The 24,913-nt window shown below is 47.7% G+C and overlaps 1 protein-coding gene across 2 annotated transcripts in view; it reads right to left on the bottom strand.

The window, feature by feature from the left end:
- Window positions 1-19,158, bottom strand: part of Jhy (junctional cadherin complex regulator) — a 43,436-nt gene extending 24,278 nt beyond the window's left edge. The window contains exons 1-4 of one of the 2 annotated variants that reach the window (XM_048340995.1): window positions 19,078-19,096; window positions 17,121-17,178; window positions 16,258-16,684; window positions 5,642-6,158 (exon numbers count right to left, since the gene is read on the bottom strand). In XM_048340995.1, coding sequence (XP_048196952.1) covers window positions 5,642-6,158; window positions 16,258-16,595 — 855 coding nt within the window. In that variant the 5' untranslated portion in view covers window positions 16,596-16,684; window positions 17,121-17,178; window positions 19,078-19,096. The other variant, XM_048340994.1, reaches the window with a different exon arrangement.
- Window positions 19,159-24,913: the final 5,755 nt, after the last annotated feature.

The raw sequence follows: 24,913 nt of genomic DNA, 5'->3' as shown, positions 1-24,913 counted from the left end.
CGACACTGAAGAATGTAGTTAGCCTGTGTGAGTTCAGCAAGAAGCTGAGAATACTGGAACTTTTGGAGGTACGTGTGCGTGTGTGCGTGCACACACACATATACACACACACACAATTTGTTTTCAGCCTAGCAATCTTGAGCTTTTCTTTTCTTTCTTCCTTTCTCTCTCTCTTACTATTTTTTTTTTTTTTGCTAGTCCTGGAGCTTGAACTCAGGGCCTGAGCACTGTCCCTGAGCTTCCTTTTGCTCAAGGTTAGCACTTTACCACTTGAGCCACAGCGCTACTTCTGGCCTTTTCTGTTTATGTGGTGGAGGACTTGAATCCAGGGCTTCATGCCTGCTAGGCAAGCACTCTACTGCTAAGCCACATTCCCAGCCCCAATCTTGAGCTTTTAACAACCTCCCTCCCATAGTAATAGCCAGTCACTTTCTTAAAAATACTTTCTTCTGCTGGTGCCAGTGGCTCACGCATGTAATCCTAGCTACTCTGTTGGCTGAGATCTGAGGATTGTGGTTTGATGCTAGCACAGGCAAGAAAGCCTATGTAAAAAAAACCCAAAAAGCCTGAAGTAGAGCGGTAGAGTGCTAGCCTTGAGCAAACAAGCTCAGGGGCAGAGCCCATACCCTGGTTTCAGGCTCCAGAAGCAGCACAAAAGAGAAGTGATTAATTGTATGAAATTTCCAGTTTTCAGGAGAGCATGCTTTGGTTCCATGGGAAGTTTTCTTTCTATGGAGCCCTCTTCACTAATGTGGATTTAACAAAGTATCACTCTCTAAGTCTATAAGTCAGACAAATTGGTAGTTGAAGCAAGTAAGTGTCAAGCAGTGCACACAAGAAGGATGCCTTAAGAAATGTCTGGTATTGAAAAAACCATAAAGTCCAATTGAAATTACACTGTCATAAGTGCTCTTGTGGTGGCACTGAACAAAATAAGAAAATCTATTAATCAATGAGCATCTACAGATCTTCACTCTGGTGAAGAATAAATTTTCCAAGTGTAATAAAGGTGGAACTGAAAAGCACCGTCAAGCTGGAAGAGTTATATAAAAAGGAATTCTGTTTCTCATCAAATATAATTACAAAAGGATGATAATTTAAATAAAGTCACAGCTTAATCTTATGGACCATCCAAGGTTCTAGTAAATTCAAAATGATGAGAAAGAATAGCAACTTAGAAACTAATCTTATCCAGTAGGAAGCTACAAATTCAAACCCAACATTCAATGATGAATGTAATACATATTTACATAAAACGATATGATTTTGAAAAGCTTCTACATATAGTACCTCCTGTGATCTTCTCAATAATCCTGAAGCAAACAGTCACTTAAATAAGGAAATATGAGGCTTAGGATTGTATGACTTGTGTGTGTATGCATGTGTTTGTACATGTGTTTATGTGTCTACAAGTGTATTTGCGTGTGTGTGTGTGTGTGTGTGTGTGTGTGTGTGTGTGCGTGTGCCAGTACTTGGGCCTGGACTCAGGTCCTCATTCTTTTTCTGCTCATGACTTGAGTCACAACTCCATTTCTAGCTTTGTTCTTTTTATTATTTTTAAATCAATCAATCAATCTATCTATCTATCTATCTATCTATCTATCTATCTATCTATCTATCTATCTATTGCCAGTCCTGGGCCTTGGACTCAGGGCCTGAGCACTGTCCCTGGCTTCTTTTTGCTCAAGGCTAGCACTCTGCCACCTGAGCCACAGCGCCACTTCTGGCTTTTTCTATATGTATGGTGCTGGGGAATCGAATCCAGGGCTTCATGTATATGAGGAAAGCTCTCTACTACTAGGCCATATTCCCAGCCCCTTCAGCTTTGTTTTTGCTGCCCATTTGGAGAAAACTCTCATGGATTTGTCAAGGCTGTCCTTGAAGTTTGCTTCTCAGAGCTCAACCTCCTGAGGTGTAAAGATGAAAAGTGTGGGCCACTGATGTCCAGCAGGTTGCATGGCTTCTAACACATAGTTCTAATACATGAGACTCAACCCTACTCTTTGACTACAAATTCCATTGTTTAAATCAATGGCACAAGATCTTTTTAATTTTTTTTGAACTAAACAAAGAGTGTTTTATTTATTTTTATTTATTTATTTATTTTTTGGCCAGTCCTGGGGCTTGGACTCAGGGCCTGAGCACTGTCCCTGGCTTCTTCTTGCTCAAGGCTAGCACTCTGCCACTTGAGCCACAGCGCCACTTCTGGCCATTTTCTATATATGTGGTGCTGGGGAATCAAACCCAGGGCCTCATGTATACGAGGCAAGCACTCTTGCCACTAGGCCATATCCCCAGCCCACAAAGAGTGTTTTAAATGACATTTCTTCATCAAATATTTAGATAGGGCATACTATATGCCAGAGTCTGAGGATTCGGAAAGGGATCTGCCCACAGTGCTGCTTCACAGAGACTCATGAGGAGAGCCCTGTGTGGGGTCCTGAATTACAGGTTCCATGGCAGATGTTCAAGTATGAAGGAGGTAAACTTTACATCTTCATAAAGTAGTGGCATTGGTGCTGAGACCCTAAGGAAAGGTAAGCTTTCTCCAAACAAACCAGGAGAAGGGGCCGTGAGTATGAATCTAGATACAGGGGTCCGGAGGACATGCAGGACGGGGGAGCCTACGATGAGAGCAGAGAAGGCAAGGGAGGAGATTCAAGGGACAGGAGAGGCAAGGTCACGACGGCCTTTACCTCCAAGACAATGGGGAAGTCGCACTAAGCAGCCTGTGGACAAGACACGATTTGTATCCAACAAAGCCACGGGAGAAGGTAGGATGGAGAAGTGCTGAAAGGATTGTGATATAAAATTGTACTTCAAAACTAAAGCATAGGGGCTGGGAACATGGCCTAGTGGCCAGAGTGCCTGCCTCGTATACATGAGGCCCTGGGTTCAATTCCCCAGCACCACATATATAGAAAATGGCCAGAAGGGGCGCTGTGGCTCAAGTGGCAGAGTGGTAGCCTTGAGCAAAGAGAAGCCAGGGGCAGTGCTCAGGCCCTGAGTTCAAGCCCCAGGACTGGCCAAAAAAGACCCCCAAAAACCAAGAAACAAAAAAACGAAAACAACAACAACCCCAAAACAACAAAAACTAAAGCATAAAATTCTGTGTATGTAATCCAGGTTACTCCTAAGTAACTTATTGTGAACTACAAATGTTTGAAGCTGTATCTGAAGAACTGGTTTATTTTATTTTATTTATTTTATTTTTTTTGCGGGGGGTGTCCTGAGTCTTGAACTTAGGGCTGAGGTGCTGCCCCTGAATTTTTATGCTCAAGGTTAGTGCTCTACCACTTGAGCCACAGCTCCACTTTTGGCCATCTAGTGCAGATTAGAGTCTCATGGACTTTCTTGCCTGGGCTGGCTTCACACCGCCGTCCTCAGATCTGGGCCTCCTGAGTAGCTGGGGTGACAGGTGTGAGCCGCCAGCACCTGGCTCTGAACAGCGGTTACACAAATGTATCACCGGGTTGGCATATGGCAGTGCTCTGTAACCCCTGGGATCGAGTTGGACCTCAGGAGACAGCAGGACTGATGGGCAGTGTAGCTGGGGAACCTTGTCAGCTTGGTTGAAGTGGGAGGCACCTGGGTGATCGGGAAAGCCCACTTTGGGGTGTGTCTTTGAGGGCATTTGTAGAGGTTAACCCAGAGAAGCTCTGCCGCAACCACAGGCTGTGGGCCCAGAGAGAATAAAAAGAAGGCGGCGGAGTGCAGGCACTAGCACAGGCCTGTCTCTGTCTCTCCCTTCTTCCTGGTTACCTCGCGGTGAGCTGCTCTTTACCACTGCAATGGGCTGAGAGCACTGAAAGGATGAGCCACAACAAATGTCTCCTTCCTCCCTCCATGGTTTGCTAAGGTGTTTGATCACGATGATGAAAGCTGCCTGGAGCAGATCCTGTTCGTACGCAGTCTCTGAGGAGCCACGCCGCAGAGTGGGCCTCACACCACAGGCCACTAACCAACTATACAGGGACACACAGAAAGGCTATTCTGAAGGGCCTGTTGGTGTGGTAGATTCCTCTCGTTTCTCATGGCTTAAGACATCCTTGTGGTCATAGCTTCCCTTTCCCCAGGGTCTGACACGTGTCAGGAGCTTTGTCTAAATTCTTCAAACAGCTTTCCAACACAGCAGCTGATCCATATAATAGGGGAGGAAGCTAAGGTTTAGGAGGCCACTTGCTTACGTAGCTAGAGAGTCCTATATGTCAAACAGCCAAAGTCAACCCCTGATCATCAGCCAGTACTTCACACCTGCCCTTCACATCTCAACTTGAAAGCTACCTCTAAACAAACCTTCCCCAGGTGTTTAGCCACTTACACTTCATAGCACTTTAGTACATCAGGTCCCTAATTCTCCTTTGAAGTACTGATCAGCATCTGAAATTCTGTTTCCTGCTTCCTGTCTGTGCCCCAGAACTGGAAGGGGAGTGCGGAGCAGGGAACCTGGCACAAAGGGAGTGCTCAGCGCATGCGCGGTCCCTGACTGGTCTACTGTCTCACCAAGAGCCACACTGTGGCTGTCTACTCTGGATCCCATGGGTGGACGGTGGATCGGGGGAGTGGATTCCATTTAGAGCCTTCTCTTGTCTCTATAGATAATTGTAAGATTGCTTTCCAAGAAAATACAAGGAAGGAGCAGAATAACAATGCTTAAAGCACTTATAGCTCTTCTGAACCCAAACTAAAGTCCATCTTCAAAGAAACATTACAGCACAGATAGAGGGTGGCTCACTTTTCAGAATACAATTTCCTTTAATAGCAGATCCTAAGTTTGACTCAAATGCTAGTGAGTTCCAGACAAATACCTTTGGCTACTGAACCAGGGATCAATAAAAGAGCACCGCCGACGTCACCGCGAGGCTGCGGTGACCCTGATGCTCAGCTGCCCTCTAGCGGTGATGCCTGTAGCATCAGTTCCTGGCTTCCCCCATCAGGGGACCAAGATCATAGGTCTTCAAAGGGCCTTCTCATGTGTAATCAACAGATCTATGAAAAACAGCAAGGAGACCGTGTAGCTTTTGAACCCAGAACCAACTGATTCCACTCTGAGCCACACACACAAGCAACTTAGGTCGCCTGGGTTCAAATCTCAGTACGTACTGCCTAAATAGGTAAGTGAATAGCTGGGTGCAATGGTTGCTCTGTAATCCTAGCTGCTTGTGAGGCAGAGAGCAAGAGGATCACAGTTTGAGGCCAGCTTGAGATTTCATGTCAGCCAATTTACAGAGCTGGCTCGAGTGTCTTGAACCTGTTACCCCAGCTACTCAGAAGTGTAAACAGGAGGATCACGACGCGGGCAGGCCCCAGCATAAACGTGAGCATTTTTTTTTTTTTACACCAAATATAACTAAAGCAAAAAGGGGCGGGGCGGGGCTCACGCTATAGAGCACCTGCCTAGCAAGTGTAAGACCCTGAGTTCAAATCTCCGTACTGACAAATGCTGTGATTTCTTGAATGGGGATATTGGTAGCTTTTATTTTTTGTTCTCCACGAAGGGGCAGCATAAAGAGTGCAGTGAAGTGTTTGTTTTACCCAGAAAGGTGGTGGTCATGACATCACCTCACAAAGCGGTCACTTCAAACAAAGACCACCTCAGGGCCAGCCTTTGGGAGGAGATGTGTAAGTAGCTATGACTTACCTGCCCTAGGTGAGTCTCTCCCATTTTTTTATTGTGAAGTTGAAGATAGGAGTCTGTTTTAGGAATGGGTAATCCCAAAGTCAGCTTGTTCTTTTCCACAAAGTATTGTTTGGGCTTCTTTCTCCTACGGCCACGTGACCCTGGCAGGAAAACCTCATTATGTGAACTTGAACTCTTGGGGTTCTGAGAGAGGTTGCTGGACTCTTCCCGCTCGCTGTCACTCAGCTCTAACGACGACTCATTGCGGTGGTCTCTGTGCTCATAGTTTGGGCTTAAAAACTCACTTCCCAGTAGGGAGACTGCGCTCTGAGAGCTCCTTTTCTCCTGGTTGGTTCCGCCGGAGAGTTCCACGGACGGCTCTTTGGAGGGGTAGAGGGGAGCGGAGGGCAGGTTTTCGGAAGAGCTGCCTGCAGACCTGGGCGCCGCCTCCCCTGCCAACAACTGCACCTCCTCTCGCTTCTTCTTCCAGTTTGGATCGTAGCGCAGGTCTGAGTATTTGTCGTTTGTCGGCTGCTGACTGCTCAAAGCAGAAAAGAAATAGCAAGTCCTTAATCAAAAGAAACTCCGCCCTGCGTTCAGCTGCCTTCCACCTTTCTCCTCCAGCTTCCCTTTCACCATTTACAGGTTAAGGATCTAGCTCAGACGCACGCCCTACAGATAAGGACAGAAGGACTTAATTCTCCAAGTTCATTAGAATGTGCCATAAAATAGGGGACGGTTGAATTCTAAATGCCAGAAAACAGGTAAGAAATAAATGTTTGTGACATTAAGCCAACGAATCCCTATAGTTCAAAGAGTGTTATTCCTTGCTGTCAGCACAGAGCCAGTCTCTCGGCTGGGGAAAATAGCAGTGCAAGTCCCATGTTAGCCGGTAATATGCACATTTGCTTATTTATCCAGGAAGGGAAGCGGGCCTGTTGCCTAGGTAACATTTGCCTCAGCCGGTTCTTTCTGGGAGGAAAGCCAGGCTTTAAGCCCCAATGAATGCCTATATAGGCTCATCCTTCTTTCTAGTAATTTTGTTTTTTTCCACTTTATTTTGTCTTTGAAGAGGTTATCAAAGGTTGTCAAATGTGCTACAGAAAGATCCCCAAGGCTTAAAATCAGACCATAGTTCACTGAATGATTGCTAGTTTGTTGGTCACTGGGTCTATGTATATAAAACTCACCAGACAGGGCAGCCTGACGTGAAGCTATAGGAAAGACCTGTTTGAATAAAAGGTTAAACATATGGTCCTGTCTTCATGACCCCAAATTAAGTCTCTCCTTTTCTCCCACGACAATCTCAGTTTGCAAAGTGGCATCCTCTAGTCTTTACAAAAAAAAAAAAAAAGAAAGAAAAAAAGGAAGAAAGAAAAAAATGCCGGTAATATAGCATATTTAATAGCCTCTTTGATCTTCAAAAGCTAAATGGGAGAGATTTTCCTTCCTGAGTACAGTGGATGCAATCTTCTAATCAAAAAGAAAATGTAAATCACTCCAGGCTTTTTATGCTATTTGATATTCCCGTTTGCAGAGGACATAATTTTATGCCCGGTAAACAAACTAATGGTCCCCATAACACTAATTTACTCTTCTTAATGTGGACCCTGGATTTCTTTGATTTGATAGAAAGCAAAAACTGGAGAAAAAGCCAAAAGTCCTGGGTCTTGCTAAATTGTGATCTTGAATTATTTGGGTTTGCATATTAAAATGAAAAACTTTGAAATGTTGTGCTTCATTTTCAACAAGGGAAGAGGTGTGATGTGCACCATCCAAATGTCTGAGGAATGGTCAGGAAAAAAGACGTCAGCTGAGCCCCATCCTGCCCAGCACCCCAATGACCTTCCCCAGCACCCCAACGACCTTCCCCAGCACCCCAGTGACCTTCCCCAGCACCCCAATGACCTTCCCCAGCACCCCAAAGACCTTCCCCAGCACCCCAATGACCTTCCCTAGCACCCCAACAACTTTCCCTAGCACCCCAATGACCTGCCCTAGCACCCCAACGCCTTCCCTAGCACCCCAATGACTTTCCCAAGCACCCTAATGACCTTCCCCAGTACCCCAATGACCTTCCCTAGCACCCCAGGTGACCTGCCCTAGCCCCCCAATGACCTGCCCCAGCACCCCAATGACCTGCCCTAGCACCGCGGAGACCTTCCCCAGCACCTCAATGACCTGCCGTAGCCCCTCAATGACCTTCCCTAGCCCCCCAATGGCCTTCCCTAGCACTCCATTGACCTGCCCTAGCCCCCCAATGACCTTCCCTAGCCCCCCAATGACCTTCCCCAGCACCCCAATGACCTTCCCCAGCACCCCAATGGCCTTCCCTAGCACCCCAATGACCTGCCCTAGCACCCCAATGACCTTCCCTAGCACTCCATTGACCTGCCCTAGCACCCCGATGACCTTCCCCAGCACCCCAATGACCTGCCCTAGCACCCCAATAACCTTCCCCAGCACCCCAATGACCTGCCCAACACTCCAATGACCTTCCCTAACATCCCAATGACCTGCCCTAGCACCCCAATGACCTTCCCCAGCACCCCAGTGACCTGTTGTAGCACCCTAGATGACCTTCCCCAGCACCCCAATGACCTTCCCCAGCACCCCAATGACCTGCCCAGCACCCCAATGACCTTCCCCAGCACCCCAGTGACCTGCCCTAGCACCCTAGATGACCTTCCCCAGCACCCCAATGACCTTCCCCAGCACCCCAATGACCTGCCGTAGCACCCCAATGACCTTCCCCAGTACCCCAATGACCTGCCCAACACCCCAATGACCTGCCCAACACCCCAATGACCTGCCCAACACCCCAATGACCTGCCCAACACCCCAATGACCTGCCCTAGCACCCCAGATGACGTGCACTGGCAATGTGGCTTAGCCATAGAGTGCTTGCCTAGCATGCAGGAAGCCCTGGGTTCAATTCCTCAGTACCACATACACAGAAAACGCTGGAAGTGGCGCTGTGGCTCAAGTGGGGAGTGCTAGCCTTGAGCAAGAGAAGCTCAGGGCCCAGGCCCTGGCCCTGAGTTCAAGCACCAGGACTGCAACCAAAAAAAAAAAAAAGAAAGAAAGAAAAAGTAAAAAGTTTTTGAGCCAATTGCTTGAGAAGGCCTACAAACGAGTATATACGAGGACAGAGTTTGACGCTATCGCTCCTTGGAAGGCTTTAACAATGCTGGACTCCAACCACAACCACTGTCTGCAAACCTCCACACCCCTTTCGAAATGGAAGACATGTTGAAGCAAGTGGGAGGCGATGTTTTGCAAAGCTGCGAGTGTGGAAAACTGTAATGCTTCACAGGAACAACTCTGAGGGCTGAAACAGAGCATGATACTAAAGAACCCCATTGTGCTGGGCCTGTGTGCTAAGCAGCTCCGTTGTGTTCTGTGGTCCAGGTCAACGCTCTGGGACACAATGAGCGTGAAGAGCCCTTTCATCACCATCATCCACACACAAAGCAGGCGCCTCTTTCCTCCTCGTTTGATAGAAAGGTTACACAGACAATGAGTCCACAACTCTTTTGTTACTGCTCAGACAACAGATGCAGGGTTTCCTCTTTGGAGGCCTGGGTTAGAAATGGATGGAGAGAGGGAGGGGGTGGGGGGGAGTCTCAGAAGCCCACGCCAGGATATTTGCTGGCTTTAATGGACCCGAGTTGAGTACTCACTGTGATAATTCAAACAAAATAAAATCAAATCTCCACTTAATGAAGAGCCTCATACTCCGTTTTGTATGCAATCAAAAAATTACTAAAATTAGAGCATGTTTCTTGTACAATTAACATCCTTTGCACTCTCAATAAAATATTCAATAACTGGCCATTTTGCCTGTTGAGGAGGTGAATAAAAGCATTGCTATTAATCATTTAGCTGTTATTTATTTGCCACTTTATTTTAAGTAGGCAGTTAGATTGAAACTGCACATGTTATTACTGATTTAGGTTTAATTTAATCCTTTTAAACAGAACAATTATTCTTAATTTATATGCCATTAAATATTTTATGCATATGAGCAGCAAACTCAATTTCTGTTTAAGTGTAAAGTTTTTAGTGCTTCTTCAAGGAACTAGAAAATTGACAATTGTTTCCAAGGATTTCTGAATTCTATGCTCATCTTAATCTTCTTATCAATGGCTTTTTAAGTCAATAAAATGCAATACATCCCAAAGATTAAAAATTCACTTTTGCAAGTGTGAAATGAAATGGTTCCATAAGTGTACTGAAATGCTTTGTGGAGATTCTTTGCAAGCTAGCAAGAAAATTTCATTTAATGAAGAACTGTTTTTTGAGTTTTAAAAATTGAAACTTTTTTTTTGGTCTTTTCTTTATTGGCACTGGGGATCGAACCCAGGACATTGCACTTGCTAGGCAAGTGGTTTGCCACTGAGCTACATCCCAGCCCAAAACATTACAATAGAAAAAGAAGAGGGTTTAATTAATCAGAGAGCAAAGACTGCCTACAGAAAGCACACTACAGTGAGGGGACTGAACCTTTATTTAGTGAATTTTATTTATAGTAGTTACATCTTGTTGAAACTTCTAACAAAAATCCCTTCTTTTTCTTCAAAACAGATTTGTGACCGCAAAGTAACTGGATACTTGCCCTAAATTCTCTTTAGGACCAATCTTGATTCAAGGACAATGTGTGATTTATGAAAAAAGAATGATTTAAAGAGCATGTACTAGCTATGGCAAATGAAATGCGGCGCTTGTGTTCAGATCCCGTCCCGTGCGGTGGACCCCAAGGCCGGATTCCTGCCGGGAGAGCGGTGTGACCCGGGCTGACAGGCGTGGGGACTGACAGGCCTACGTAGCCCCTGTCACTCAGTGAGGCTCGCGGCACACACTTCCCACGGAAGGCTCAGGCCACGGCTAACACATAGACATCTCCACTCGTAAAGTTTACAGGTGGCTAAGGCTTCCTGCGCTCGGTTCCTCAAGCTTTCAAGGTCAGACGAGCCGCTCTGGAACATAACTGCAACACCAGGGGAAAAACAGGCCCGCGTCTGGGCCTCCTCTGGGCCATAGGGTAGTGGGCTGACCTTTAAAGGACCCATTGTTTTTCTTGACTGGATTGGGTCCGTCGCGTAAAACTCCTCGATGTCAGCCAACGTGTGGAAGGGCATTCAGGTTAAATTCAACACGTTAAAAAAATTCTGCCGGGGCTGGGGATATAGCCTAGTGGCAAGAGTGCCTGCCTCGGATACACGAGGCCCTAGGTTCGATTCCCCAGCACCACATATACAGGAAATGGCCAGAAGCGGCGCTGTGGCTCAAGTGGCAGAGTGCTAGCCTTGAGCGGGAAGAAGCCAGGGACAGTGCTCAGGCCCTGAGTCCAAGGCCCAGGACTGGCAAAAAATTCTGCCGGTCAAGTTTTCTGTATTTTCACACTTGTCAAGTGTGAAACTAAATAAAGATATAAAGATCACACATTAAATGATTAAATGATTCCTTTAGTAACTTCTTTGCAATCTTTATCCTCTTGCTAAATGCACAGAATAGTGTGTGCTCTAATTTTTGTTCGTTTTGGTTGGGCTGAAATGGGGTTTAACTCACAACCTTGTGGTTGTTAGATGGGTGCTCTTCCAACCCATAGGTGAAATAAATTTATGGTTTGTGAGGTTTAGGACTGTTTTCTTATTTTAGCACACGCGTGTGCACGCACACACACACAATGCCACCTGCCAGGCCCTGGTGGCTCTTGCCTGTCATCCTAGCTACGCAGGCAGCTGAGATCTGAGGATCATGGTTCAAAGCCAGCCTGGGCAAGAAAGTCCATGAAACTCTTATCTACAATTAACCATAGAAAAATCTGGAAGTAGCACTGTGGCTCAAGTGGTAGAGTGCTAGCCTTGAGTAAAAGGAGTTCAGGGACAGCGCCCAGGCCCAGAGTTCAAGCCTCAGGAACAGGAAAGGAAAAAAAAAAAGGAAGCTACTTTTGTAATAGATAAAAAAGGAGCTAGTGGCTTTCTCTAGGGGCAGCAAGCCCCGGGAGGCACCAGGGCCTAAGATTTCCGGCGGGGACTCTACCTTTAGCAGACTCAACTCATGCCCATGCCTCCCCTTTGATGCACGGTGACTACTTACCTCTCACAGTGGCCCTATGCCTGCCCTGAGGAGGTGTCAGGGTTTAACTAGGGCCTCGTTTATGAGGAACATAATGCAGAATGAACATAACACCAAGACCTAGGCCAAAAGCCACCTCAAGTATTTTCACTTGACACAGAATAGATAACCTAAATGCTGGCAGCTATTCCCCAAATACTGTGTGGAAACTCCAGGAACATGGCACGTAATGTATTAGAAAAGCTTGGCCAGGGGCTGGGAATGTGGCGTAGTGGCAGAGTGCTAGCCTTGAGCAAAATGAAGCTCAGGAACAGTGCCCAGGACCAGAGTTCAAGCCCCAGGACTGGCAGGAAAAAAAAAGAAAAGAAAAGCGTGGCCAATAATGGCCCTAAGTTAGATCAGCATGGAAGAATGTTGCTAGAAATTACCAAGAATGAAAGCTGACTTCTGGAAGTTACTAGAATGTTCTGGACAACCACCACAACTACTCTAATAATTTTCTCAAGGTCATAAATTTCCTAGACTGTTAGGACTGGCCTCAAAGGTCTTTCCTTATTCTCTCTCTCTTGACAAAATGATGCCAAAGAAAGACCAACCTACAATACCAGTAAAGGGTTGTGGTCTATCCTGAGTTTAAACACTTTCAAAATGTTCTAGGGAACATCCCGGGAGACTTGGGAAGGATGTCACCTGAGTTCTGGTGCCAGGCAGTCCTGCTCGGAGCCATGGCGCCAGGGTTTCCTTTGCTCTCCAGGAGCCCTCTCCCAGGCCCGGCATCCTCAGCCGATGCTCTCCTGACTCTCTCCTTGCTACCCAGAAACAACACACTCTAAAAGCACTTGAGAGGAACAAATAAAACAATAAAAATGCAAATTACTGAGTCTTCTTTTTTCCGTTCAGACAATTCTCATATAGTCAATTTAATGAACAAGTCTTCACTACGTCTATCTGCCTCCCATTCCTTTTGTTGTTGTTTCTTTTGCCTATGTAGATGCAATGCATTTAGGTGTCATTCACCTTCCATAATTTCCTTCTCCTTCGTGTCTCCTCCCCCCTCAGATTCTAGCGCTAGGAGGCTCATTGGAAAGGACCAGGCCCTCTGAGGGTGCTGGGCCCCGAGATGCAGGGCTCACGGAACGCAGAGGGGTCTGTTTCATTTGGGAGGGGCTGAAGGATGACGGCTGCCCCGACCCGGGCGCTCACGTGAAGGGGCACGCGTGTCGATTCTGAGGACATCATATTCTTCAAACAGCTGCATTTCTTCACCACCATTTAATCACGTACGTGTTTATTCTGTACTGGGATTGTTGTAGCTTTAATCTTTATGAGAGAGCAAAAGAATCCTTTATGAGCTCAATCCATGACTACCTGCTTTGATACTTAGAAGTTCCGGCTTTGGAGCGAGGAAAGAATTCAATTCAATGGTCTGGCTTCGCCATTTTGCAACTACCTGCGCCACACAGCCTTAGCGTCTCACTTGGTTATCTACAGAAAGCGGGTAACAGTGGCTCCGGGCTGGTCTCAGCAGGGACTCAGCGGCAGAGCGCATACTTGGCATGTGCCTTTCTCAGAGACTCTTGGAAGGAATATAAGATGTCCTACACATGTCGGTTATTATCTATATATTCCTATAAACAAGATCCCTTAGACACATCCTAGGCATTGAATTGCTGCTGATAAAATCCCCAAGCTCCACACGGAAGCCTTGAGATGGCACCGGGTCTGAAGAGTTATTTCTGATGCCCTAGGCGTTACACGGCTCTCTTTCTTCCTGAGTGCCGAGTGTCCTAAGGCTTGTTCCGGAGAGGGATTTAAGCACTGTCACGTGCAGATCCTCTCTCCACACTTCCTTCATTCAGTCCTGTCCAGGCTGCTCTGATTTCTATTAAGTAAAAGGTTCCTATAATCCATATACACGGAACTATGGCTTTCTTTCACTTTGGGAGGTTCTGGTAACATCAAAACACAAAAGCAGGGCTAAGTGAATTGTCAGGCAGCTTTTAAAATTATTGCTTATAAGAGCAAGAAGAAAGAGATTTGTTTGGTTTGAGCCCAGGCTTTGACTCTTTTTGAACTACAATCCCCAGAATGCCACCTACCCTTACAGAAATGAAAGCCTGCTTGAATTTCATGTGGAGAGCTTGAGATCAATTTATTTGTATCATAGCTCATAACTCCTCAGACCTGAACAATACACCCGCGAAAGGTTCCTTAGACTAAAGTGAGGCACAGAAAGAGGCTAACATGTAACTGCATCTGAATTGCGTCTGGGAGATGTTCAGTGTGTGGCTAAAGGCCTTATTTCTGTTGCTCTTCCTAGCCCGGCACCCCAGTGAATAAAGCACTACCCTCTATCAATGACTAGAGTTCAAATCCACGCACTACCCTCTATCAATGCCTAAAGTTCAAATCCATGCACTACCCTCTATCAATGACTAGAGTTCAAATCCATGCGAGCCCCGCCCGGCAGCTTGGAGGCTATCATTATACACTTCCAAGGCAAGCCAGGAGGAAGAAAATCGCATTATTTAAGGACCCCTGAATCCGAAGACTAAGCATGATTCTCTATTCTGGAAAGATTAAGTAGTAAATCGTCCTTTTGGTAAAGAACAGGGCTGAAGTTGGGTCGTCATCAGAACACAAAAGAAAAGAATCTCAGCAACTGAGGGAACGAGGTCACTTAATGGATTCCTGCTTTGGTTTCTTCATTTAAAAAATACAGATAAGACTACTTTGTACAAGGCAGAGGATTTTTCCCCCCTTTCCGATGCTCCCATTTCTGTAAATAAGGCAAGTACCATTCGCTCCCTAGGAGATCATGAAGTTCTTTGGTGAGAGCCAGGATGAAAACCGGCTGAGAGCATGAGTCAGGCCGCCTGCGCTTTCCGCCTCGCCCCCGGCGGACGCGAGGGTGGGCATCGCCACGTACGGCCTCTTGAAACCTCTCCGATGGGATCGCTGCAGTATCTGCCTTCCTGGGCTGGGGCATAAGGATGAAATGAGGTAATACCTGTGGTGTTCAGCACAGAGATAGGACTTCCCGACAGACTTTCTCTCACGTGACATATGGTTAGTCCCCTTGGCCCCTGGCTTCTGCGCTTTATTCCCGCAACCTCCACATTTAACCAGGCCCTGCCCATCTCTTCATGAGTACCAACGTTAAAGCACACCCCACAAAAAAAACAAAACAGCTGGGAGATTCCAGTCTTACAATGTCCAGCCTAGGCATACTGGATGATCACATTGTGGCATATTCTAGGGACTGGAATTCCGCAGCACAAGGCGAATCCACACGTATAAATACAGGAAAAAAACCTCCCCACAATATTTTGTTAACTGAAATGAACTAGTAGCCAAAGAATGTGGATACATTGATCTCCTCCAGCTATAAACATGCTCGTAAGTCACTAGAGGAAAGTCAGTGAAATCTATAAAGACAGGATTTTCTAGCCCGACAGAGTAGCAGATGTCAAAAAGTCAGGGCAATTGCGAGGTGTGGGGATTCACTGGCGCTGTAGGTGTCACGGAAGATGCGTATTCTCCTGGGAGTCAGCCTGGGAACACCTGGTTGCACACACCACAACAAAACTCTGTTCCTAAGGGCCACAAAGGGTGTGCACAGGGCACAGGGCAAGATGACAACTGGAGACAACCCAAACATGTCCATATATACACATATACACACATATATATCCTTATGCTAGCTCTATATGATAAGTATTATTACTATGGTCTCCACTTCTTATTGAGAAGGTGATGTACAGAGGAGTTATGGTTAACATACATTAGGTAACTAGTACCCCATTTTTACTGATGAGGAAACTGAGGCCCAAAGGCATGAAGTGCTCTCATTTAAGGCCATACAGCTAGTAAGTTGCAGAAGCAGTATTTGAACCCATGAGGTCTGCCTCATATTCTACACACTTCTCCCCCTACTAAAACTCTTTTCCAGCCAATAGTTTTTTTTTTCAGCATCTTCTGCATGTTATCATATCGTCTAGTACTCTATCAAAATGAAGAGATATTGTTGCACTGTTTTATATTCCCTTCCATTGTTAGGTAGCTCATGGCATAAAGTTGTCCCATACCTATTGATTATTAAAATAAATCCTTATATGATCAGACAAGCCCTCGAGAAAACTTCTACTCGCCTGAAGAAAGGAGTGAGGTGGGATTCTGCCCCCAATTATTTGTACTTTTTGTGACATTCACAGCAGTGTGCTCTACCACTTGAACCATGGCTCCACTTTTGGATTTTTTTTTGGTGGTGAGAAGGAGATAAGAGTTTCATTGACTTTTCTGCTTGGGCTGGCTTTGAAACTCAGACCTCAGATCTCAGCCTCCTGAGGAGCTAGGTTTACAGGCTTGAGGCACCAGCACCCAGCTTCTACTTTTTAATTTAAGAAGAGAAAGAAACGTAGCACCAAACAAAGAGCCACTTTGTGCCTGGATGCCTGGAGACCTCTGCCACACACACTGCATGGTGCTCACTGGGAGAGCGGGAGGAACCGAGCCAGTCATCAACCTAACACCGCCAAGCCCAGCCAGTCCCTTACCTGCGGTTCATGCCACTGTCCCCAAGGTGGAGGTCTTTCTCTTGGGCCGTTTGAGCTGCTCTCCTGCTGGCCTCCTCTTCTGTCTCGCTCAGGCTTTCCTGGCCAGGGGTGTCTTCCTCTAAGCTGTCAGGCTCCATATCTTTGTCCTGGTCTTGGCCCTCAACTTCAGACTGGGATTTAATCTCTTGCATGAGGTTTTCTGAATCTGATTCTAAGGAGTCTTTTGAAATCCGATTTAGGTCTCTCTTAAAAGGTGGATCTGAAGACTGGATACTTAAGTTGGTATGATGGACAGGAGATTGAATGGAAAGCTTGGGAAATAGCTTATTATGACTCATCTTGAAAAAATATGAAAATTATCAGGGAATATTCTTGTTAATAGCAGCAGTTGGCTGATATTTAAACTTGTGACTTGCAAAAGCATGACCTAAAAAAATTACATTTCTGTTATTTTTGTGAATACTGAAATCTTGACATTGATGTTTATCAAAAATTTCCACAAGTAAGAACCTTGTTATATTATCTGCAGGCTCTTGCTGCATCCTTTTGTGTGTATGAGCAAGGCCAATTGGAAAAATGATTGCTTTTCGCTGTACAGAAACACATCTGATTTAGAGCTAATAAACAGCCCGAGTAATCGAATGCAGCTTTATTGAGGAAATCAAATGACTGCCTGAAAGCAGATTCTTATTTCCAGGTTCCCAGGGCTTGTTACAAACAAGCCAGGATAAAGCCAAATAGGGGAGGATTGTGGACAGCACTTTGATGGCTGTACTTCAGATGTGCAGGGATGGGTCAATCTATCCATAGACCATCTATCTTTCCGCCTATCCTTCTGAACATCTGAACACCTACCTACCTACCTCCTATTATCTTGTTCGGTTGGAGCCATGCATAGAATAAAACAGGTTCAGGATCCACCTTTTGGAAAGTAAAGGAAGGAGAGAGAAGAGAGTGTTTTTCAGAGCTAGAACTATACATAGACCTTCTTTTGCCCAGCTGCAACCTTTGAAAAATGACTTCTTTGCCAGGCGCTAGTGGCTCACACCTGTAATCCTAGCTACTCAGGAGGCTGAGATTTGAAGATCGTGGTTCAAAGCCAGCCTGGGTAGGAAAATCTGTGAGACTCTTATCTCCAATTAACCACCAGAAAACCAGAACTGGTGCTGTGGCTCAAAGAGCTCAGGGACAGTGCCCAGGCCCTGAGTTCAAGCCCTACCACTGACCAAAAAAAAAAAAAAAGATAAAAAGAAAATGATTTGATTCAAAGGGTGCTACTGGAGGAAGAACATATGTTTTAGCTGACATTCTACGAAGACCAGTCTTTACTCAGTATAAAACAACAGCATAAGAACAAGAATAAAAACTGGTCAACAAGATATTACGTGGCAGTGTGAATTCTGCCCCTGAGCGGCTCACAGCAAAGCTGGCGGGCCACCCTGGGGGGGGGGGGTGCCTTCTTGAGAAAAACTTGGGTGGGGGAGATCTGGCTTGAGTCAAACCTAGGAGTTAGGTGAACCTCCTAAATTAAGGGTTTGTTTCCCAGTGAATCCTTACTATATGTTTCAAAGGGTTATTATCATGACCCCGGAGATGCTTTATGGAAAAGATGCTTTGGGTTCACATAGGATCGAAAGGAGATGATTGTTTTTGATTGTGTGTCCTTGCATCTCTTCCTAGTATTTGGACTTCAGTTTATTTTCTATCCCATCACCTTTACACCCCCCCCTCCCCGTTTAATCGGATAACAGGAACCTTTACTATTAGAGATTCCTGTGAAATTTGTTCCATTGGCTTGCTCGCGTACCCTTGGCGACCTTATCCTTTCCCTAGCATTACTTAGTATGTTGACTTCGTTGCTAAGGACGCCAAGGAACACTCCTTGAGGGAAGCAGATTAGCAAACATCGCAGACAAAAGGCAATGCTCACAAGCACACAAGAGCTGTTAATAGACTAACATATCACCGCCCAATTTCACAAACTGGTTTGCTTAGTCGCTTATTTTGACACATACATATTGCACTCTGCCACATTATTTTAATACCAATAAGCTGATTAACTTGCCCTTTACGGTGTTTTTAGAAAGCAGCAAATACAAACACATCTTAACTAAAAGTCTCCATAAACACCAATTTTTACCATAAAAATGCCACTGCCTTAGAGATCTTGAAAAACAAGATCAGTGTGGAGAATGAGGTGGCGCTCAGGGGCAGAGCCTACAGGAGGCTCTGGGTTCGATTCCCAGCACCAGAAGGAAAGAAAAAAAAATCGGTTTCAGTTGTACTTTCATAAAACAATTCAGTTCCTTCTAGACACCTGACAGTGTCTAGGGACTAAGAAACGGCTGCCCCGGAAGGCCTTGGGTCCGGCTGGCCCCCGGTCCCGGGCCCCGAGGCCTTGGGTCCAGCTGGCTCCCGGTCCCGGGCCCCGAGGCCTTGGGTCCGGCTGGCCCCCGGTCCCGGGCTCACTTCGGGGGTGCTGAGAAGCCGGGCCCGCTCCCAGGATGCAGGGCAAGGAGCAGCTGTCCAGAGGCGGGCGGCAGCCAGGAGGGGCGATCGGTTCTCCTCACCGCCCGTCTCCGGGGCGCAAGGCCCATCACGGGGGCGGGGGGGGGGTCTTAACGTCCGTGAGGACGGCCGGGCGGTGAGTCTGCGGCCTGGGCCGGCCCGGACCGACCCGGGACGGCGCCGCGCCGGGAGCCTCGCGGGACCCCGGGTCCCGGCCCCGACCTCGGCCCCGCCTCAGCCTCCCGGTCCTCCCGCCTGCCCGAGGTCTCGGCCCCGACACGGGTTCCGCAGGCGGCCTCCCGCAGCCCTCACCCCGGTCCTGACCGTCCTCGGAACCCGTCACCTGCCCGGCACTCCCGGCCACGACCCCAGCCCGCATCCGCTGCGCCACGGCTGTCCGCCTGGCTCCCGCCCCGCCCACCCCGCCCGCCCCTCCAGCCCCGCCCACTCCACAGACCACGCCCACCGTCCGGCTCCCGCCCCCGCCCACCCACCACCCCCCGCCCACTCCACAGACCACGCCCACGCCACGGCCGCCGCTGGGCTCCCGCCCCGCCCACTCCTCCAGCCCCGCCCACTCCACAGACCACGCTCCCGCCCCGCCCGCCCCGCCCACTCCACAGACCACGCTTCCGCCCCCGCCCGGGCTCCCGCCCGCCCACCCCTCCACCCCCGCCCGCCCTGCCCGCCTCGCCTGCCCCGCCCACTCCACGGACCACGCCCATGCCATAGCCGCCTCCCGGGCTCCCGCCCCGCCCCCGCTCGCTCCACTCCCGCTCGCCCCGCCCGCCTTGCCAGCCCGCCCTCCTCACCAACCACGCCTGCTCCACGGACCACGCCCACTCTAGGGACCACGCCTACAAGCCGCCCCCGCCCAGAAAACGCTACGCCCCTCCCACAAGCCCTTCCCCCCCCCCCCCGCGTTGCCTGGAGACCAAGCAAGCGGCTGTCTCCCGGCGCGGTCGGGTCCCGCGTGGGGACGGAGGCCGGAAACGGCGGCTCGTAGGGGGCGCCGCCGCCACCCTGGGCCGGAGCGGCGGGCTGACAGGGAGGGGAGGCGCGGGCGAGGCGTCCGGGGAGGGAGGAGGGCGAGGGCGGGCCCCTCCCGCGGCGGCGTTCCCCGGTGCGGACCTTTGCCCCCAGAGAAGCAGGTGTTTCCGTGCATGCAGCCTGGGGACCACGGGAGCCTTCTTCCACCGCAGGACGGGCCGCTCCGTCGCGGTCCCGCACGCGCCGGGGAAGCCACAGCGCGGGAAGGAGGGGTGGAAGGGAACCGCTGCGCGGCGTGGAGCGCGGCGGGGCCGAGCACCGCGCGTTGTCCGCCCCGCAGCAGGGCTTGCTCCCAAGGAAAACCGGGCGAGAGCCAAAGAATCCAGGAAAACACGGTGTGCGCTTGTGTCTGCAGACGCTCACGACAAGGGGAATCAAACTCGACTCAGTTTGTGTACGCGCTTAGCGGAGAACACGAGGGAGAGAGAAGAGAAAGGCGGGTGAGGACTGGCTGAAGTCCGGCAGGGGCGAGGAAGGCTGTGTGGACTGCACTCCTGAGCTTCACACAGACTCACTTTACAAGCTGTCACGGGGGCGTACCGTTTTATAACGTACACGTCGATGTGTGACCATTCACGGTCAGGTTCCTGGTTTAAAGAGAGCCGGGCGCAGCGGCTCCCACGTGTAATCCTGGCTCCCCAGGAGGCTGAGATCCCACGGCCCTGGTTTGAAGCCAGCCGGGAAAGGACTGTTCCTGAGACTGTCGTCTCCAGCTCATCACCCCAGAGCCAGACGTTGAAGTGTGGGTCAAGTGGCAGAGGAGCACTAGCCTTGAGAGAAAAAGCTAAGGGACAGCATCCAGGCCTTGAGTTAAAGAAGAAGAAAAAAAGAAGAGTAAAACCCTGGAAATGATAGGCGCATTATGACATCACTAAAGCCACAAGAATGCGTCAATACCAGTTGTTTCAGTAATGATAAGAAACAAAATGTCTTCACTACTCCCTTTTGCCATTTGCACTCTGATTTTCAGTAGTGTTGGATGTAAATTTTTTTTTCTTCTAAATAGCAAGAGCCTTGCCTTATGTGGCTTTAAGAACACGGGGGTGGGGGGGGGGAGGATATGCAATTCTTCACAAGCCCAGAGCAGGGCCCCTCAGAGCTCCAGCCCAGGCCTCTGAGGGGAGTGGAGGACTCAGGCTTGTCTTTGAAAACACAGTCACAGAGCTGGTTCTGGGCGTGTTGGAAAAATGGAAATCCCTGGCACCTAGGAACCAAAATCCTCGGCCGGAACGAGGGAACATTGCCAAGGGGACCCTGAGAGGGGTGGGAAGCAGAGGAAGGAGCAGCCCCCCTTCCCTCCACTGCCCCCTACTGGCAGAGCGAGGCCAGTCGGGGTACGGGTGTGTTTAAAGCAGACACGGTGGGTGAGCAGCGGTCTCGAGTGGAGTGTGCCCACAGAAAAAGCTATGAAGCGCTTTGCTTCCAGCTGATGTGGTGGAAATCCGAGGCAATTTACATATGAATAGCGCTGCTCAGGATTTGCAGTGTGCTTTTGCATATATTATGTGTTCAGAATTCAGTCTGACCCTGATTTAACGCAAAAGAGGAAAACTAGTTAAAAAAAAAAAAACAAAACCCAAACAGTAAAAATGCATAGGTGTCGTTGGGTGCCACTGGCTCACGCCTGTCATCCTACCTACTCAGGAGGCGGGGATGTGACCATCTGGGTTCCTAGGCAGGAAAGTCCGTGAAATTCTTACTACCAAAAAGCTGGAAGTGGCACTGTGGCCCAAGTGGTAGAGCTCCAGCCTTGAGCACAAAATCTAAGGGACAGGTGCCTGAGTTCACGCCGCAGTGCCCTAGTATCCAAAACAACAACAAAACAGCTTTCCTGAGAATATTTTTATGGCATACAAGTTGCTCTTTCAAATTGCATCAATACCCTCTATATTACTCAAAAGCTCCTCGGGACTGGGAATATGGCCTAGTGGCAAGAGTGCTCGCCTCGTATACCTGAAGCCCTAGGTTCCATTCCTCAGCGCCACATAGATAGAAATGGCCAGAAGTGGCACTGTGGCTCAAGTGGCAGAGTGCTGGCCTTGAGCAAAAAGAAGCCAGGGACAGTGCTCAGGCCCTGAGTCCAAGCCCAGGACTTCCCCCCCCCTCAAAAAAAACCCCACAAAAAACCAAAAGTTCCTCATTAGATAGAAAGTAAATATCTACTGAATTAACAAGAAAAATAAATAAGAACAAAAGGACATAAGTAGCATGCAGTACACGCACAAGGTCGTGTAACCATTCCTGCAGAACCCAGGCTGTCTGGGCCTCCATTCTGCATTTCCTGAGACCTTCAGGCCTTAGCAACGGCAAATCTTCCTCTCCATTCCCCGTGACCTTCAGGCCTTGACAACCGCTAATCTTCCTCTGTTATCCAGGACTAGCCAGGCAGCACACATTCTACGGAAAAGCGCGGATTTCAGCTTCAATCTCAAAGGGACAAGTTGCTAACATATGCAAAATGTGTTGAAATTAAGAAGAGCACAGAAAAAGACAAGGAAAAAATAAAGCTCTTAAAGTCATTAACAATAGAAAAAGGAAAACTTAAAAACAAAATGACAATTTCAATGAAGTACGATTTCCTGTTTATCATTAGTAAAAGGCACTGATATTTTTCCTAGCGTCTTTTGTAAAAAACGTTCACTTTTTCTGCTTTTGAATGTTTTGGATTTTTTTCCTTATGGAAAGCTTATTTTATGTGACCACCCTTAAAATGATTATATAGCCCACGCTCCCTTCAACGCACAACCCTTGTACTGCTCAAGTGCTGGGATTACAGGCGTGTAACACCACAGCTAGTATATGCTCTACTAATTTTGCAGTTAAAATTTGGCATATCCAATGATCAGGTAATTCTCAACAAATAAATCCAGTCACCTGGAGGCCACTGTCTGAGATGAGTTCAGGAAAAGAAAATAAGGTGAAGAAAAAAATACTCCCATTGTTTACATACTTATTATGCACCAACATTTTCCATTTATTAATAGGAATGCTATTGAATCCACATGCTAATCTTGTGTGGTGAGAGGTGTTTTTTCTTGTGTTACAGATGAGGAGGTTGGGAGGTTATTCAGGACCAATGAAATTCAATTAGAGAGGAAAAGCACCCTTCGTTGTGAATAGTTATGTATTAGTTTTATGCATTTTTCTTGCAAAGTAGGGTAACTCAGGTTGAAATTTTGCTCTGGAGAGCTAGGCTTACTGGCCTCCCTCAAACCACATGTAGGTTGTCACTAAAGGGAATTTTACTTTTTCCATGGGGACACACCTTGGAACTTAATTCAAATCTGTTTCCTGTCCAAACTAAGAGCTGGGGCTGAGCAGGGCATGGTGGTACACCCCTGTAATCTCAGCCATCAAGAGGTAGAAGCAGGAGGATTGTGTGATGGAGACCAGCGCTGGCTGCATAGCAAATCTGAGGCAGCCTGAGCTACGTAGGGAGACGCTGTGAAAAAATAGGTAAAATGACCCACTGTTTCATGGAACTGAAAAGGGACCTGGTGGAATCACTTCTAAAAGCCAATACAGGTTTTTCACTAAAGTTAGGCCTCCATAGAAATTAGGCAAGTTTCCTTTTACAAGTAAGTGTGAGGCTTTGGGGAAGAATATAAATTTTTGCTGCCCAAGTTCTGGGCCAGAAAAATGTAGGGGAAAAAAGTTAACGTATTTGCATAGGTCTGGAGTAATGAGCAATGGTGATAAATCCACAAATACTTTACTGGGAGGAAGATGGCTTCTCCCTTAGAAGGTTCCAGATTGTAAAAATAGAGCTATGTTTCATCTAGATCAAAACCCCCTTATAAATATAAAATGACCACAACTTCAACCAGGGGAAGTACCAGGAGATTATGTTGTTGGGTTAAATTAATGGGTTCATTAATGACTGGCAGTTCAAACCATGCTCTTCATCTACTGGGCACGCGGTCTCCTACGTGGCATAATTCTTGCTGTTTCATATTTTCATCTAATGATAGATATATAGATAGATAGGTACTGCAGTTGGAGCCAGACAGAAATATATTTTTTAAAGAAATATGAAAGAAATGTAAATTTTTTAACTTACTTTCTAAAAGACAATGCATAGAACCATTAAATAGATCTATGTCAGTGGCTCTTTGGCTCCATCTTGCAATAAGCAAGAGGAAGTGAGCATGAATGGATTCCTCAAGGTCAAAGGCTGCACGTGAGAAAAAAGGCAGGGGCTGGGCGCTGGAGGCTCACACCTGTCATCCTAGCTAGTCAGGAGGCTGAAGTCTGAGAACTGCAGTTTGAAGCCAGCCCAGGCAGGAAATTTTCGTCTGTGAGACACCAATCTCCAATTAACCAGCACCCGGCTGGAAGTGGAACCTTGGTTCAAATGGTAAAGCACTAGTTTTGAGCAAAAAACCTCAGGGACAGTGCCCAGGCCCTGAGTTCAAGCCTCAGGACTGCACCACCCACCAGCCCCAAAGAAAAGACAGGAGCCTGCCTTGGTTTCTGCGTATGCATGTGTGTGTGAGCCCCGGGACCTTCCACCCGGCAGGCCCGTGACTCTAACGTGGCTGCAGCGGGATTCTAACTACAGAGAGAGGAAGAGGAAACAGGAGGGTGAACAGTTTCCGAATGCAGTTCAAATATGTATGAAGAGGGGTGAGGAACTCCCAAGCGGGCGGTCAACAGGAGATTATAGGAAGGCAGGCGAAGGGGAAGAGAGAGCAATAGAGTCTGAGAAAAAAAAATATATATATACATGTCTGAAACACTATAGTGAAACCGCTAGGTATAATTAGTATACATTGGAAAACAAAGAATGACAGCAAAGTAAAATAGGTTTGGGGCGGGTTGGGCTAAAGAAGCTGGTAAATGGTGGGTATGGTTGACGCACTTTATCTGCAGGTATTGAAAGGATCTGTCCCGGCCATCCCAGGGGACCATGCGGAGATCATCGCAGGCAGGAGAAGAAGGTTCATAAGGAGGTTTATTAGTGGGGCCATAGTTCCCACGGGAGAGGGAGCTCCATGGCGTCTGCACCTTACCCAGGTGGCAGCTTCTCCCTCTGGGGGTCAAGGGGAAGTAGGTAGGTAGTGAGTAGGAGTGGCTCATTAGGTATGGGTGGATCTGG

Source organism: Perognathus longimembris, chromosome 3 (assembly GCF_023159225.1).
Source record: "Perognathus longimembris pacificus isolate PPM17 chromosome 3, ASM2315922v1, whole genome shotgun sequence".
In the NCBI taxonomy this organism is placed as follows: Eukaryota; Metazoa; Chordata; class Mammalia; order Rodentia; family Heteromyidae; genus Perognathus; species Perognathus longimembris.
The sequence above is the reverse complement of the archived record's forward strand: the minus strand, read 5'-3'. Positions and strand labels throughout refer to the sequence as shown.